Source organism: Bison bison, unplaced genomic scaffold (genome assembly GCF_000754665.1).
Source record: "Bison bison bison isolate TAMUID 2011002044 unplaced genomic scaffold, Bison_UMD1.0 scf7180017864322, whole genome shotgun sequence".
Classification (NCBI taxonomy): Eukaryota; Metazoa; Chordata; class Mammalia; order Artiodactyla; family Bovidae; genus Bison; species Bison bison.
This window is the reverse complement of record NW_011494894.1, coordinates 6,981,122-6,997,549: the sequence shown is the minus strand read 5'-3', so window position 1 is coordinate 6,997,549 and position 16,428 is coordinate 6,981,122. Positions and strand designations below refer to the sequence as shown.

The 16,428-nt window shown below is 43.0% G+C and overlaps 1 protein-coding gene across 1 annotated transcript in view; it reads right to left on the bottom strand.

Annotated features, from left to right (window-relative positions):
• The window catches only part of COLGALT2 (collagen beta(1-O)galactosyltransferase 2), a gene marked incomplete at its 5' end in the record, with an annotated part of 121,894 nt that overhangs the window by 27,852 nt on the left and 77,614 nt on the right, over window positions 1–16,428 (bottom strand). The window contains 3 exons of the mRNA XM_010853128.1: window positions 3,580–3,699; window positions 10,284–10,488; window positions 15,270–15,404. Of these exons, the coding sequence (XP_010851430.1) occupies window positions 3,580–3,699; window positions 10,284–10,488; window positions 15,270–15,404 (460 nt within the window). The remainder of the gene's footprint in view (window positions 1–3,579; window positions 3,700–10,283; window positions 10,489–15,269; window positions 15,405–16,428) is intronic.

Here is a 16,428-nt window from a genome sequence, read left to right as displayed (position 1 = left end):
GTCCACCACCCTGTCCTCTTCCTCCTCTATGCTCTCCAGCCAAGCAAGTTCACACTGTTCCATGGCTTCCAATGTCTTTTTAATGCTGATGACTCTCAAGTGTCTGTTTCCAACTGGAGTCTCTTTCCTGAAGTCTAGACTCACATATTCAAGTGTCTCCTAATCTCTCCATTCAGATGTCTAATATATATCTTAAGCTTACATGGCCACAACTTCCCTTCCAAGTCTTTCCCCATAAAGCCTCTCCAATTTCACTAAACCGTACACTAGGCCAGACTCCTGGAGTTGTCTTTGATTCCTTTCTTTCCTTCATGGGCTGCATCCAGCTCTCTGTAAGTCCTGTTGGCTCTACCCTCAAAATATATCCCAAATCCACCTGCTTGTCATCACCTCCCGGCTACAGTTTGCATTCCAACCACCATTATTTCTCACCAGGAGAGATGTACTGGTCCCTTTACATGCCAGTATCCACACCACAGCATGAATGATTTATCTAAATACATAAACCACATCATGTCATTCTCCCTCCCCCATCCACATGGAATCCTATTACTCTTAGAATAAAAACCTGAATCCCTTACTGTGGCCACAGGCTGTGCATGGTCTAGAGAGGGTCGAGGACAGATTCCAGGAACCAGAGCAAGGGGATGGTTTGGGGATGATTCAAGAGCATTATATTGATTGTGCACTTTATTTCTATTACTATTATGTCAGCCCCACTGCAGATCATCGGGCATTAGATACTGGAGGCTGGCAACTCCTGCTGTGGAGGAAAAGAAGAGAGGGCTCTGGCCAGCCTCTCTGAGCTGACATCTACTTGGAGTCAAGACTGACAGTCATGCAATGGGGCTGATAAGGGAAGGCACATTACCAAGCATTGAATGGAGTCCTAGTAACAGGAACACTCTCAGTCTTATGGGGTTGATGTCTATTCTTTTATGTGCTCCTCTCAACCCTGCAAAGTCAGTGTTCTTATCCTTACTCCACAGATAAAGGAACTAAAGCTTTGAGAGGTTGTTCTCTCTGCCTACATGACACAGCCTGAGTTCAAGTCTGTGAATCTAACTTCATGTTCAGAGCACTTTGCGACACAGGTTTTATTCATTTGCTCATTGTTTCATTGTCTGGTCATGCATTCAGCAAATATTTGTCTGTTACCAATTATATATCAAGGACTGTGCTAGGTGTTTGAGATAGAAGGCAATAAGATACTGCCCTTGGCCTCTGGGTCTAGAACATAGAGAAGAGGCAGGCATACTGAAATTAAAGAAATTCACAAAAGAAATTCCTAAGGGCTGGTTCTAGAAATACTGTGCTAGTGAACCAACTGATGATTCAAATCTCATTCCCTCTACGAATACTGGTTCCCCGCCCTCAACACACACATTATCTCTATTATTCTCTGTACTTATAGAAAATAGTAGTGAGCTCTTCTTTCTTTCTGCAAACTCAGGGATATTGAGACTAGGAAAGACCAAATGGCTTGCAAATGATCATGTGCATCAGCAGCAAAGGCTGTACTGTGGGGGTGCTTTGCTCCCCATTCCAAGTATAGTCTATGGTCATGCTTTGCTCATTACCACCAATATGACCTGCTATACTGGGCTGACTGATGTTTTGCAAACACAGTCCTGTGTGAATACAGTAGGAGACCTTGCTATTTAAAGGGATCTTCTGATGAGTCTTTATTATTATTATTGTCCTTCTTACCTTCTGGTCCTAACTATGTTTCTTAAAAGAAACATTTCTGTTCTTCTCTGTGTCCTTGATTTTTAATTACTTCTCAAACACTTTAAATTCTGAGCCAGCCTTTTCTGAAACCATCCTTTTTATGGACATTAGCTGAAAAAACTCATTGGACTCTTTTTCAGTCCTTATCTTACTTGAACTTCCTTCTATATCTCATGTTCCTGTTTTCTTAAAATTCTATGATATCACATTATCTTGTTGATGAATCCCCACTTAACATCTTTAGACTTGATAGAACTTAAGTGTCAGATTCATCACTCCATCTATCCACTGGGCAGTTCGTTCATTTATTCAACAAAGATTTGCTGGGTGCCTCCTAGGCAGCAGGGGATGGGTTATGTCTTAAGACTAACATGAAACAATGAATTTATTGCCTGGGGGTGAGCAGCAGGAAACAGATATTCACAGGCCACTCAAGGTTTTAAAATGAACTCATGATTTTTCTTTGTAAATGTCTTCTTAAATCTACATGTGTTTAACATTCCTACAGTCATTCCAGACACTCAAGTCAGAACTTAAAAGTTTCCCTCAGTCCCTCTTCTGCTCATCCACAAACCTTTGGCTAAGTCTTTTCAAGTCTATGTCATAAGGTTCATCTCTACTCTCACTGCTCCTGCCCTAGCTCAGATCCTCACCACCTTCTGCCTAGTTTACCATGTAATATCCAAAATGATCTCTTCACCTCTGACCCGAGACCAGCATCCAGTGCCCTAGGCTGCAGCCATACTTCTCTTACCAAGAGAGTGACCTTTCTAAATCCAGATTTTAACCTGACCTTTCACTGCTAAAATCTCTTTAAAAGCTCCCTTCCCTTCAGGAAAAGTCCAGAGGTCTTTCTAACTGAGCTCCTGCCCACCTTCCAGCCCTGCTTTCCACTGTGCCTCCCCAGTCACACCCACTGCCCACATACCCACGTCCTACACGCTAGTGATGAATAACAGAGTTTCCCAGCTACGGAGTGAAGATTCAATTATGCAAATGTTCCCTCCTCTGCATAGCCATTTCCAAGATTCTCCCCTAGGCAGAGTATATTTGTTACTTTCTCTTTTAAACACCACTGCACATTATACATAATAATTAGTGTAGCCCCTGATTATCAAGCATTTACCAGTTCTGACATCATGCCAGACCCAGAGGCAATATGATACAGTGTTTAAGAACCTGAGTTTTGGAGATAGCAATATGGGCTCAAATCCCAATCTGTCATTTATTTAGCAGAATGATCTAGAGTAAGATACTTATGTGCTTTGCACCCCAATTTCTTCATCTTTAATAGGATAATAAAACCCCTTTCATTGAGTATTATAAGGATTAATGAGACAAAGTACAAAAAATGTTTAGCATGATATCTGCTACATCATAAGCTATTATTAAGTTGAAGTTGTAATTACTGTTTTTGTTAATATACTTTTTATATATATCATGGGGAATTGGCACCCAAATCCTAGATGTTTTACCTTCATTTCACAACTAAGAAGGTTAGATTACTTGCCTAAAGTCATATACTTAGAAAGCAGCAAAATAAGAGTTTAAATCCATACCACAAAACACCATTGTAGCCATTATAACGTGGTATGAAATGGATTTACTGTGTACCCAGATCTCCACCTGGATGGGAAGCTCCCAGGGGGCAAAGCTCCCTGGGGGCAAAGACACATTTCCATATTTGTATTTCACATAAGGAGAAGTTTGAAATGAATGGACAAATGAACAGCTATGTTTCAGCCAAGGCAGACTATGAGAGTTCAGTCCTGGGAGAGCAGAGAAGTGGCTGATAGGGACACGGGGGCAACAGAACACGAGCCGCTACCACCAGCCTGGGTCACTCACTCATCGCTTCTGTCTGCACATGGATGAGGTTCTCGACGTCCTCCTCCAGGGTCTGATGGGGCTTCAGGGGGATGGGCAGGTAGCCGTAGTGCTCTCGGTTGCAGAGGTACATCTGGATTCCTGCGGACACAAGAGAGGGACAAAAATGGCCAATCAGAAAACACTCGTCTGGGGCTTCCCTGGTGGCTCAGGGGAAAAGAATCCACCTGCCAGTGCAGGAGACACAGGTTTGATCCCTGGGTGGGGAAGATCCTACATGCCATGGAACAACCAAGTCTGTGTACCACAATTACTGAGCCCATGCTCTAGAGCCTGGGTGCTGCAACTACTGAAGCCCGCATGCCCTAGAGCCTGTGCTCTGCAACGAGAGAAGCCACCACAAGGACAAGCCTGCACACTGCAAAGAAGAGCAGACCCCACTCGCCACGATTACAGAAAAGCCCGAGCAGCAGTGAAGATCCAGCACAGCCAAAAATAAACAAATAAACAAAATTCAAAAAAAGAAAGTACACTTCTTCATTTTACGATGACCACTAATGAAAAAGAGACCAGACTGTTTGGCACTGAAATTGAACAAGTAGTTGTTTCAGGCAGGGTATGTAGACCTCAAAAATGCTCCTTTATTAAGAAAGTATAACACAGTATTGGAGGCAAAATAAAAAACCTGGGCCACTCTTCAGCTCAGAGGAAATTGATATTTTCTCTCTGAAGAGAAAGCATCCTCGTGGCCTGGAAGGAACACTAAAGGCACAAAGGGATCAAAAAGGAGGCAAGGAATTCCTGTTCCAGAGAACAGAATGGAACACTATAATCTACCTACAGGAAATAAAGAGAAGACGAGGAATAAAAGCCACATTTGATATGAAAGCAAACAGGAAAATCCCGTAAGGCTGACAGGTTATTAAAGCTAACTCTAGGCATATGCAGAACAAACAATAAAAAACAAAGGAAACTTAAAATTTTCCATGAGTCTCCATGGCTTGATTTCTCCTCTTAGCCCACATGGACTTGGAGTTGACCAACTGACATGAAACTTCTATAAAAGAGTCAGAAAGGGACAAAAGGAAGCCTGCATTTCAAGACCTGGTAAGAAGCTGTAGTATGACAATACCAGAGTCATGGCACAGCCCTCTCGTTTTCAACACCCGTCTTCGCTGCCCCAGCTGGCTAACTCCAAGAGTTACACAGAATCTTGGTTCAACCAGGGAGCTGGGGATATTGGAATCAAAAGGGCCTCAGAGAGATCCAGCAACTGGCAGTCCTGACAAATGAAAAGATTGCTTAAGTAAATAGATGAACCTGCCAAGCTCTGGTGCATGTGTCCAAGCTTCCGATTTGTTAATTTCTATAATCACCTATGCTTTCCAGACAGAGAATTACCTGCATAGAGACTTCTCTGTTTTGTGCAGATGACATTTCCTCCAGTCAGCTACATCACCTGTCAAACCAGGTGAGGCCGTCTCGTAGCATTAGCAGGGAAGAACAAAAAAAGAAAAGAGTCTTTCTCCTCCCCGTGACTGAACCTGGTTCCCATCAAGGCTGGACCAGTAAGCACTGTCACTTCTCTTGCCTTCACCAGGAGAACTCACTAGTGCTACTGTTTGCTGACATAAATGCTTCTGAGGAACTTCAAACTCAAATGGACCCATGTGCAAAGTGGTGATGAATTCAGGAAACAGAGGGAAATGATTTAATGTTTAGGTTGCCTCTCGACCCTAATTAGGGAAATAATTTTACCATTCAACTTTCCAAAGCTTCGGTTATAAAGGAGAGATGGGACCTAGCCAAGCTATCCATCAAGTGTGAGGAGACAAGAAAGGCAGTTTCAGACACGCAAGGTCATAGATATTTACTTGCCATCACACTTTCTCAGACAGTGGCTGGATGATGTGGAAGAAGGAGAAGAAAGGGGAGTAGGGGGAGGAAGGAGGAGGAGGATTATAAAAAAAAAGAAGATGACAACGCAGGGCATAGTGAACAGAAGAGTCAATAAGAGAAGAGGAGATGGTCGCAGGTCCACGACTGTGGCTCCTCTCAGACTGGAGGACACCAGGGAGCTCCAGGAGAATCCCCACACACACACACACACAAAGAACATCTGCTGAAATCTGACTGTTCTGAGAGGAGATCTAGACGATTAGGGATTCGTTTGGGGTTGTATTAGCAATAATAATCGGAGAAGGCAATGGCACCCCACTCCAGTACTCTTGCCTGGAAAATCCCATGGACGGAGGAGCCTGGTGGGCTGCAGTCCATGGGGTCGCTAAGAGTCAGACACGACTGAGCGACTTCACTTTCACTTTTCACTTTCATGCATTGGAGAAGGAAATGGCAACCCACTCCAGTGTTCTTGCCTGGAGAATCCCAGGGACAGAGGAGGCTGGTGGGCTGCTGTCTATGGGGTCGCACAGAGTTGGACACAACTGAAGCGACTTAGCAGCAACAGCAGCAATAATAAAACTAAGCAAATAAAAAAGGCAATTGTTAAGTCATATATGAAAGGAAAACTACCCACAGTCTATAAATGGAATTTGGTTTCCATGATTATAAGAACAAAAACACTGATCATCGCTCTATCAGTACCACATAACTATCAAGAGAACGGGGTCGGACTTCCGTGATGGTCCAGTGGTTGAGAGTCCACCTGGCAATGCGGGGGACATGAGTTCAATCCATAATCCAGGAATATCCCACATGCCATGGGGCAACTAATCCCATGTGCCATAACTACTGAGCCCGCACCCTAGAGCCCAAGCTCCAAAGAAAAGCCACGGCGATGAGAAGTCTGCACACAGCGACTAGAGAGTAGTCCTCAGCTCGCCGCAACTAGAGCAAGCCCATGTGCAGCAACAAAGACCCAGCACAGCCAAAAATAAAGTAAGCAGTAGTAATAAAAAGAGGATGGGTGATGGGAAGAATGTTTTTGCATGGAGGGGGCAGCGGGAGGGGACAGAACTAACTCCTCTTCAGTAGTAGTCAGTTTGCACGCATGACCAGTCATGTCTGGCTCTTTTCGACCCCATGGACTGGAGCCTGCCAGGCTCCTCTGTCCATGGAATTTTCTAGGCAAGAATACTGGAGTGAGTTTCTGTTTCCTGCTCCAGGGGATCTTCCTGACCCATGGATTGAACGCATGTCTCCTGTGTCTCCTGCATTAGCAGGCAGTTTTTTTTTTTACCACTGCGTCACCTGGGAAGCCCAGTAGAGGCAATAGGTACAGCCTAAAGCAAAACCAGAAATTCGAGAAGTAGCATTAAGGGAGCTCCCTGGTAGTCCAGTGGTTAGGACACTGGGGTCTCATCTCACTGCTGAGGGCCTGGGTTCAATCCTTGGTCAGGGCAACAAAGATTCCACAAGCCATGCGGCACAGCCCCGAACCCCAGAAACTTCATTATAAGCATGCTATTTAGAAACCTGGATGTGACTCTTAAGAGTGAAAAATGCTGGGTCTTCTGAAAGGGGGAAATGGCACAGGATGGTGACTGCTAATGTTATAATAAGCCAAGAGGGACTATTTGAACTTGATGTGACTATGTGACTAGATAGTTGGATAAGAATATAAAAATTTGAAAAGGAAATGTGCTGATAATTGCATAAAATCTATAAAAGAATCTGGTATTCTCAGTGAAAGCTAATTCTGGGGCAAACAACTTTCTTTCTAAAAACGAATGGTGAAGGATACTATATATTGAAGGCCTGTACTTCTCTTAGGAAGGTGGAAAACATTTTCTTGCTCTCATAAAGTATGTTAGCATTGCAAGATTGATCTACCTACCTTTATCCTTGGTGATGGAAACTCAGAGTCTGAGAACCTGTGCTCTGCCCAAGGTCACCACATAAGTCATTAGTGCTAAACCTCTGTCCCTAAAAACCCAATGCCAAGTATCTCTCCACCTGCCCAGGGTCTGGAAGCCGAGTCTCAGAACCAGTGGTCACTCTGGACTGCCACCCCTGCACACAGGAGGCCCTTTTGCTCACTACCCGTGATGTGCAGGAGCAGCTCTGCCTGCCCGTCACCCGCATCTCTTGCCTCTCTGACTCACAGCAGACATACGGTGGATGATTGGCTGGCGCCAAAGATGGTTACTGTGGCCACAAGACACAGCCCAGCTCACTGGCCACAGCGGGAGGTGAACTCCTGACCCTGGCTTCATAGGATCCACAGAGCCTTGCCCATGACCCCTGTGCTCTCTTCTTGGGCTGGATGGGCAACCACAGCCCAGCACCCTTGGATTGCTCCTCTCATTCATCATCCACGTGTGGCAATGTCTGGAGTCGGAGGTGAAAGATTAAGGTTCAAGGTTTGTGGTTAGATGGTCCTGCCTGGGACATGTGGACCTTCTCTTTCCTTCTGGGTATTTACAAAATGATACTCCAATGGATGATCCACAGCTGGGGAGCTTCATAAGAGTGAGAACAAAAGAATATAAATCATCTTTCATCTTATTCTTTCAAGAGAGAAGGGAAGTGTTTTGCTTTGAAATTAAGAAGGAAAGAGCTTAGAAACACTCCATGGGCTGTGCAGGACTTGAGGCTCATTTAAGTCTCATCTAAAAATACTCCAAGCTAAGTAAAAGTGCTACCTTAGAACCACATGACTGTCAGGAAAGCTCTGTCATTCTCCCAAATGACAGCCATTCTTTCTTGTCTTGACTCCTGCCCTGTTCACAGTTTATGCCACTAATCTGACCCTCAGCTTTCACTGCTTCATAACTATTACTTATGTTTCCACGTGTAAAGATCTTACCTCCCTAGCTGTCACAGAGCCTAACACAATGCTGGGTACAGCAGGAAAGCCTAGAGCACTGATCCTCTCCCCTTGCTCTCCTGCCTCGCCTCTCCCCACCTGAATCACCCAACGGCTCTGCACCTCTGCATCTGCTTTCAATGTCCTGGGTAGGCCCACGGGAATCTGACCAATAAAGCATGGAATCCAAGGGAACAGCCCAAGCAAGGGGCATAGCTGAAAAACTCCTATCCAGCCTGTGTCATTCTTCCAGCTCCAAATCCAAATCTTAGTTTAAAAGATATATCATAATAATTTAGTGCCTGGGTCACAATAATGCCTCGTGCAATGTTTATCAAGGAGGCCTTTGTTAGGCACGGATCATTATTGTAATTGTTAATAGCTCACTTTCTTGAAACATCCTTATTTCGAGCTCTTAAGCCAAGGCAATGGCACAAGCTGAAGGATTGGGAAGGCCTTGAGTTTGCTTCCATCCTGGAGAAATCAGAGCCAATTGCAGACCATGTGGAAAGAAGCAGTTACCATTAACCTTGACACAAGGATTTGCACAAAACCCTCCAATCTACATGAGGATAAGGACCTTGCTTTTGCCCTGACACAGTCCTAAAAAGTGTCTATACCTGGCCAGAGAGTCTAAATGGCTCTAGCAGGCAAGGGGAAAAAAGCCAGCATTCCACATTTCCACCAAATATTCTCATTTCTACCAAATTTACAACTGATGAGTGGACACCTATGGCGTCTAGGATGGCCTGATGTGAGCTGTAACTTGAATCTATATTAATATTCTCACCTGCCAGCAACCTGCCTCAGTCACCTGCGGTCTGTAGATGATCCCATCCACCTTGACTGTATGGCCACATGAATTTATACACCATTCTTCTGGTTTCTAAACTCACAGTTGCAAGTGGTTAAGTGACACATTTCTGGCTCATTGATAATGGGAGCTGCCCTCTGTCAGGAAGATCTGAATGATCCTCAGAAAGCTTTGCTTTCGGGATATCATGTATCTTTGTGCTGACCTGCTTTAGTGAACTATATCCTCTCTGATTGCTTGTGCAAGTGACACAGGGTAATAACTTATTTTCCTACTGACTTGTCTTCCTCAAAAGTCTACAAGGGTTTATGAAACAGTTAAGTCTGGCTTTGTTTTTCCTTCCATGAGGACTGTGGCAGAGACAGCTAGCTGCCTCCCAAAATCTGTCTTCTCCTTCTTATAGAGAGAGAACTGGGGCTCTAGATTTCACAGAATAAAGACAATATTCTGAGCCTCCCTTACAGCTAGGAGTTGTCTTATGACTAAATCTGGCTACTGGGCTATGCAAGGTCGTGATGTGTTCAACTCCTAGATGGTACCCTCTAAGGACAGGAGAGTGCCCTCCCCTCTCTGGTTTTCACCTGATGACTGAAATATTACATCCATAATGATGAGACATCTCAGATCATATTATTAAGGGGTTAATACTTCACAGAGAGTGGAGAAACAATAGAGAAGGAGCCTGGGTCTCTGAAAACTTTGTGGAACACAGTCACTGTACTAGCTCACTTATTTGAAAAGAAATAAACCACCATTTTTGAAGTCTGGGTCTTTCCAGTGTGGTTCTGGACCTCTGTCACAGTTTTCTAATTAATAAAAGGACTTCTTTAATGAGCAGAGAATGCAATAGCACCATCAAGAGCCAATCACTTGCCTCTGGCCATGGTCACCACATTTTTTTAAAAAGAGAGACTGGATTCTTGGGTAGGGGCCAGCTCTGGCTTCTGGTCATTGGTGCTCATAGAGACAGCAACGCAAAGGGTTCTGGTATGGTTACTGCAGATGACTGAGTGCCTCTAACACTACCTCAATAGGAAGCCCATCTCCTTACTTAGAGTGTTTTATTATAAAACGCACAAAACAAAGGAGCTGGTCATTTGCAGCATCTCCACGGTGGCAATACAACATGCATACAAACAGTACCTGCTTGCCTGCTGGAGAAGGCAAAGACGATGATGTCATCAAAGGTCCAGGTGTAGTCCTGGTGCGGGGGATAGAACATCAGCTTGTCAGAGGCTTCCTTCCTGAGGTCAATTAGGAATGTGGAGTGAACCATGGGGACCGGAAAGCAGCCCAACCTCTTCCATTCTCTAATCTGAAGATAGTCCGGGGTTCGTTTATAGAAGCCCTGGAAAGAGCAGATGGGTGGGTTATTTTCTCTAATCTGAGGGCTTCCCCTTTCCCAACCTTCCACTAGATGGACTCCTAATGAACACCAGTACCAATCCTGGAGCAAAGCCACCTTCTCTCTTCTTTATCTTGGCCTAAGAATTTCCAACTGAGCTTAAGAAATGCTGCTTACATTAAAAAAAAAATCCTAAAAGGGTCTTGTTATCAGAAACAGTTTTGGTTTCAGCACATCTCTTCATTTAACAGATTCACATAACAGCTTTCACGTACGACGTCACTGAATATGTATATGACGTCATTGAATATATGTATACGAAGTGTGAGCAGTCAGAGGTGGTTGAGCAGAGCAGTGGAAAGCAGATGTTCTGGGATTTGGCTGCCTGAGTTCAAGTCCTGCCTCAGCTGCTTACTGCATGAAGGTGTTGGTCAGGCCACTCAGCCTTACTGTGTCTATTTCCTCATTGTGAAATAGGAATGATGGCACTATCTACTCCATGGGGTTCTCTGTCAAGTAAGGAAAAACCTGAAAAATGCTTAGAATAGTGCCCAGCACCAAGAAAGCATTGATAAATAATGGCTGTTATTAAAATTACATTACACTGGCTGATTTTTAAAATTTTTAATTCGAATATAATTGCTTTACAATGATGTGTTGGTTTCTGTTGTACAACAACATGAATCAGCTAGATGTTGTGTGTTAGTCACTCAGTAGTGTCCAACTCTTTGTGACACCATGGACTGTAGCTGGCCAAGGTCCTCAGTCCATGGGGTTTTCCAGACAAGAATACTGGACTGGGTTGCCATTTCCTTCTCCAGGGTGAATCAGCTATATGTATACATATATCGCCTCCCTCTTGAGCCTCCCTCCCACCCCCCAGGCCACCCCTCCGGGTCATCACAGAGCACAGAGCTGAGCTCCCTGTGTTATACAGCAGCTTCCCACTAGCCATCTGTTTTACACATGGTAGCGTATATATGCGGAGAAGGCAATGGCACCCCACTCCAGTCCTCTTGCCTGGAAAATCCCATGGACGGAGGAGCCTGGGAGGCTGCAGTCCATGGGGTCACTAAGAGTCAGACACGACTGAGCGACTTCACTTTCATTTTTCACTTTCATGCCTTGGAGAAGGAAATGGCAACCCACTTCCGTGTTCTTGCCTGGAGAATCCCAGGGACGGGGGAGCCTGGTGGGCTGCCGTCTATGGGGTCTCACAGAGTCGGACAACTGAAGTGACTTAGCAGCAGCAGCAGCAGCGTATATGTATCAATGCTACTCTCCCAGTTTGCACCCCCATTCCTTCCCACCATGTCCACAAGTCTGTTCTTGACATCTGTGTCTCTGTTTCAGCCTTGCAAATAGGTTCGTCAGGAAAATTTTTCCAGATCCCATATATATGCAATACTGAGTGTTAATATATGGTATTTGTTTTCCTCTTTCTGACTTATTGTTTAGTTGCGAAGTCATGTCCAACTCTTTTGCAACCCTATGGACTGCAGCCCACCAGGCTCCTTTGTCCATGAGATCTCCCAGGCAAGAATACTGGAACGAGTCACCATTCCCTTCTCCAGGGGATCTTCCCAACCCAGGGAGCAAACCAGTGTCTCCTGCACTGCAGGTAGATTCTTTACAGCTGAGCCACCAGGGAAGCCCTCCTTTCTGACTTACTTCACTCTGTATTTTTAACTAAACATGCAGTACTTAAACATATTAATGGGGCCTTCTTCCAATGCAATTATTTATTCACTATTCTGGTGGACCTGCCACTGCTACATGTTTTAGGGGGGATTCCTCTTTGAAAGTTCCGTCTGGGCAAGTACACAGGACAACCAATGCCCTTACTCTGTGGTTCTGAACACACTGGTTTGGAGTAACCCAGCTTGCTTTCCCTCCAAGCTCAACTGTTCATTCAACAAACATCTCCTGAATGCCTACTGCAATCCAAGCTGTGTGAGATGCTGGAGACACAGCAGTAAATTGACAGTCCCAGCTTTAGCCCACATGGGTGCAGAATCCACTGGAGCTTTATACTCCAGTGGCACCAAGTCTGTAACTTGACTATTGCCAAAGCTCAAATCCATTCCAGAGAGGATGAAGATGTGTCTCAAAATATACTTTAAAGCATGTGGAAACTTGGAAAGGCATTTTAAAATACATTTTAGGCAACAGCAGGCTCATGGAACAAGTGTAAGACTTCACAGGGCCAGGACTCTGAAGGGCACGATACCCAGCAGTTGTACAAGTTCTCGCATATTCCTTAATCAGTCACAGTACTTTGGGGTCACATTTCCTGCAGTGGTGTCACTACCCACACGGTAGGCACTGCAGCCTCTTCTCCAGCATTTCTTTTAGTCTCCAGACTAGTGTTCTAGTCTAGCTAATGCTCACACTGACCATGTGATAAAGTACAAGGGGATCACTAAAGAAGCCTCAGAAGATATGTGATTCATCATCATCTAGCTGATTGATCTTACTCCATGCTTCACCTCTTTGAGCCTAAGTTTCTCCTCCTGAAAAGATGGGGTAAAAACTGGTCTGTTGATCTCCCAGGGTTGTAGAAGGGATCACATGTGATCCAGTCTATGAAGATACCTTGGAAATTGTAATGCATTAGATGAAGGATTATTATTCCCGCAATTTTTTATTAGCCTTTAACAAAGATTACTTTACATCTTTCAGCTTACTAGTATTTTTCCAAGGGATAGAAGAATTTTTCCAAGGGATAAAGGGAAAACTGGTTCTTTAGAGGAACTGCCTAGGAACACACACCGAATGCAAAGTTCTAGACTACTTAGGAACAATATTCTCAGACTGAGGAGCTTGGAAAATTCATGAGGATGAATCACAGAATACCCCGGGGACAGGGAGGAAGGAAGCAGAGAAAGAAGGAGAGAAAGAGACGAGACCTCATATGCTTCCTGCAGAGAGGTGGAGGCAACAGATGCGTCTCTTTTTCCACATAAACTGAATATTGTTGGTAATCATTCCTACTTAGTGGCCAGACATAACCGAGGTCATGTTTTGAATGTGTTTAAAGGCACTGGACATCAAGGCTTGACTTAAGCTTATGAAGTCACTGGCTGTTTCTGTTCCTGCCCTCGCAGAAGCCTAACTGAGGATGACAGAAAGCCAGAAACAGACATAAATAAGAATTGCCCCCAAATTGCTTAGATTTTACTTTCACCATGCAAAGTAAGTGAGCTTTTAATATTAAAGCAAGTAAGACAACAGAAACCGGAAGGCCACAGTTGTGAGGATAATCCACTCTCGACGCTGGTAGCAGTGCCTGACTCATTAAAAACACCCTAGAGTGATGCTGCCATGTTAAGTGCTGCACATTATTAACTGAGACTGTATGAATATAATATCTTCTCCTCAAGGAACTGATTGGCTTTTATAAATATGAACTTAATGCGTCCCTAAAAGAGATGTGGATACCATACATTCAAAATCCCTTGGAACTGCAGGAAATATTTGTTAACAAAAGAGCAATGCCCACTCCAGTTGTGTGCAAGAGCCATGGATTTAAATTTTCAGGGAGTTTGCAAGCCAGTTTTTATGTTGATAGTTTAAAATCTGTAAGAACAAAAATCATGCTAACACCCACTATTCTAAGTAAACCACGAACAGCAAGCTTTGCATGCACTTAGTAATTATATCAAGTGACCGCACTTCAGTTGACTTAACCTTCCCCTTAGCTTAAACAACATTTGCAAGGTGGGAGTACTGACACCGTGAAAACCAGCAAATGCTGCCAATCAGGGGTTTTCCCTACAGACAGCCACCACCAAGTATTTACCAGCACACCACTGGCCTCTTTCTTCATCCAAAACCAAACCAAATATAAAACAGGGACTGAAAATTTAGCTCTTTGAGCATGAGAACACATCTAACATACACTTTTTCCCTTAGAGCATCTTTAGCCTACATTGATATATATTACATTGATCAGTTTATCTCTCTTAATTTATTAACTAAAGAATCAGAAATACAACTAGCCATAAACATTCACTGCAACACCTCTCTAGACTTTGAAGATTTTTACAATGGAAAAGAGAGATGATGGAAATAACTTAAATTTTGTAAAAACATCTACCACAGTAGTTCCAATTATTCGATTTCTTTGGAAATAAATTTGGCAACATATCAAGGGTCATTAAAATGTTTAATACTCTTTAACTCACTAATTTCACTTCTTAGAAGCTGTCCCAAGGAAATAATACTAAATATGAAAAATTTTATGTTAATCATGATGGTTATTATAATAGTTAAAAGTTGTAAATAAATGTTCTTAAACTAAAAGAAAGGCTAAGTAAATTGCATAATAGCCACTTGATGATATAGTTAAAACATGTAATCTGTTATCTATGATGTTAGAATGGGAGCAATTAACATGATGTTTTTTAAAAAACTTTTTTTCTATTTCCAGTTTGTTACAGTGTTCGCATGTGAGTTTTAATGACCAAAAATATTTAATTTTTTGAAAATCTCTGAATCAGGGAGAAGAAAAGTACAAATCCCAGTAAGCTTTATTGGTTAATTTAAAGCTTCTAATCCTAAACTCATTAGAATAATGTCCTCACAATTCATTAATACAGAAGAGCTCTTTGGGTTCTGGTATTGGACATGGATTTACCTCCTTTCCTGAAAACCCTTGCTCTAGTAACACAATGACATGCGTGTTTCAAGGGAGAAAATCAGAAAAGATTCACGGGGCTACTGCTGACAGGTGGCTGCCTTGTTAAAATTCATAACCTTAATTTGTTAACCAACACACTTGCCTGAGGTGTGATTCCGCACCAGAAATTAGAGTACAAGCCCCGAGACTCCAGCATGGGGGCCACAATGGTTTTGTTTTCTGCCATCAGTAGATTGAGGGTCTGTGGATTAGTCAGGAAGTTGTCAACATCTATAAACTAGGAAAAGAAAAGGACAACATCAGATGAAAAGGTACTTTTCAGTAATGGGTATAAGAGTAACCTAATACTTGACAAAGGATCATGGAAACTTGCCCATGACATACAGAACCAGCTCTCCATGTTTTACTTATGGAAACCCCTTAGGGCTGGATAGCTTTCATTTAGGCAAAATGCATCCAGTCTAACTTCCACATGTTTAGCTCTGCATAAGGCACCAAGCAATGAATTGGTGTTATCGCTGGGCAAATACTAGACTGGAACTCAAGCTACACCTTGGTAAGTATAAAATATGAATGGGTCTCAAGCCCTTAAAAGATTCATTTGCATTTATTGCATGCTTATTCTAAGTACAAATGAACAGACCTATTTAGGTTGTCTATAGTAATGTCAAACTGGCCCCAAATGAATCCATCAATGCTCTCTTAATGCTACAATTAGATTTTTTTGTTTAAAGTATATTACTTACTAGTGAAGCTATTTCCCATTCTCATCAGAAATCTGTGTTAACACATTCATTTACAGGGACAGCATAGCAGTTTCTATTATATAAAATAATCACACTGAGCTGTGCACTTAAAAAATTAAGATGGTAGAGTTTATGTTATGTATACTTCCCACACATACAGAAAGTAAAACCTCAGAAGCTTTCATTCTTTTGATAGTCGGTCTCTTTACTCAAAATTTTGTGGCTCAGCACTTGTACACTTCAAAGACATTTAGACAGCTATGCAATGTTAAATATCAGCACAACTGGACTCTTCTATGAAATTATTTGTATTGAAAATGGGTGTGTGATAAACTATTGGGCTGATTTCTGTTGTGACTGCAAGGCTGAGGATGGCCAAAAGTGTTCCCTTTAGGAGTCAGAGAGCAGACGTCCATTAGTTTTATGAAACATCACTGGCTTTGTTTCGTTGGTGGTATTTCTAGTGTTGCACTGAAAAAGGTTTGCCAAAAGAATTAAATGGATTTGTGGGGGTGCACACAGAGGAAGAACTTGGTTGCCATAAACTTGTGGAGA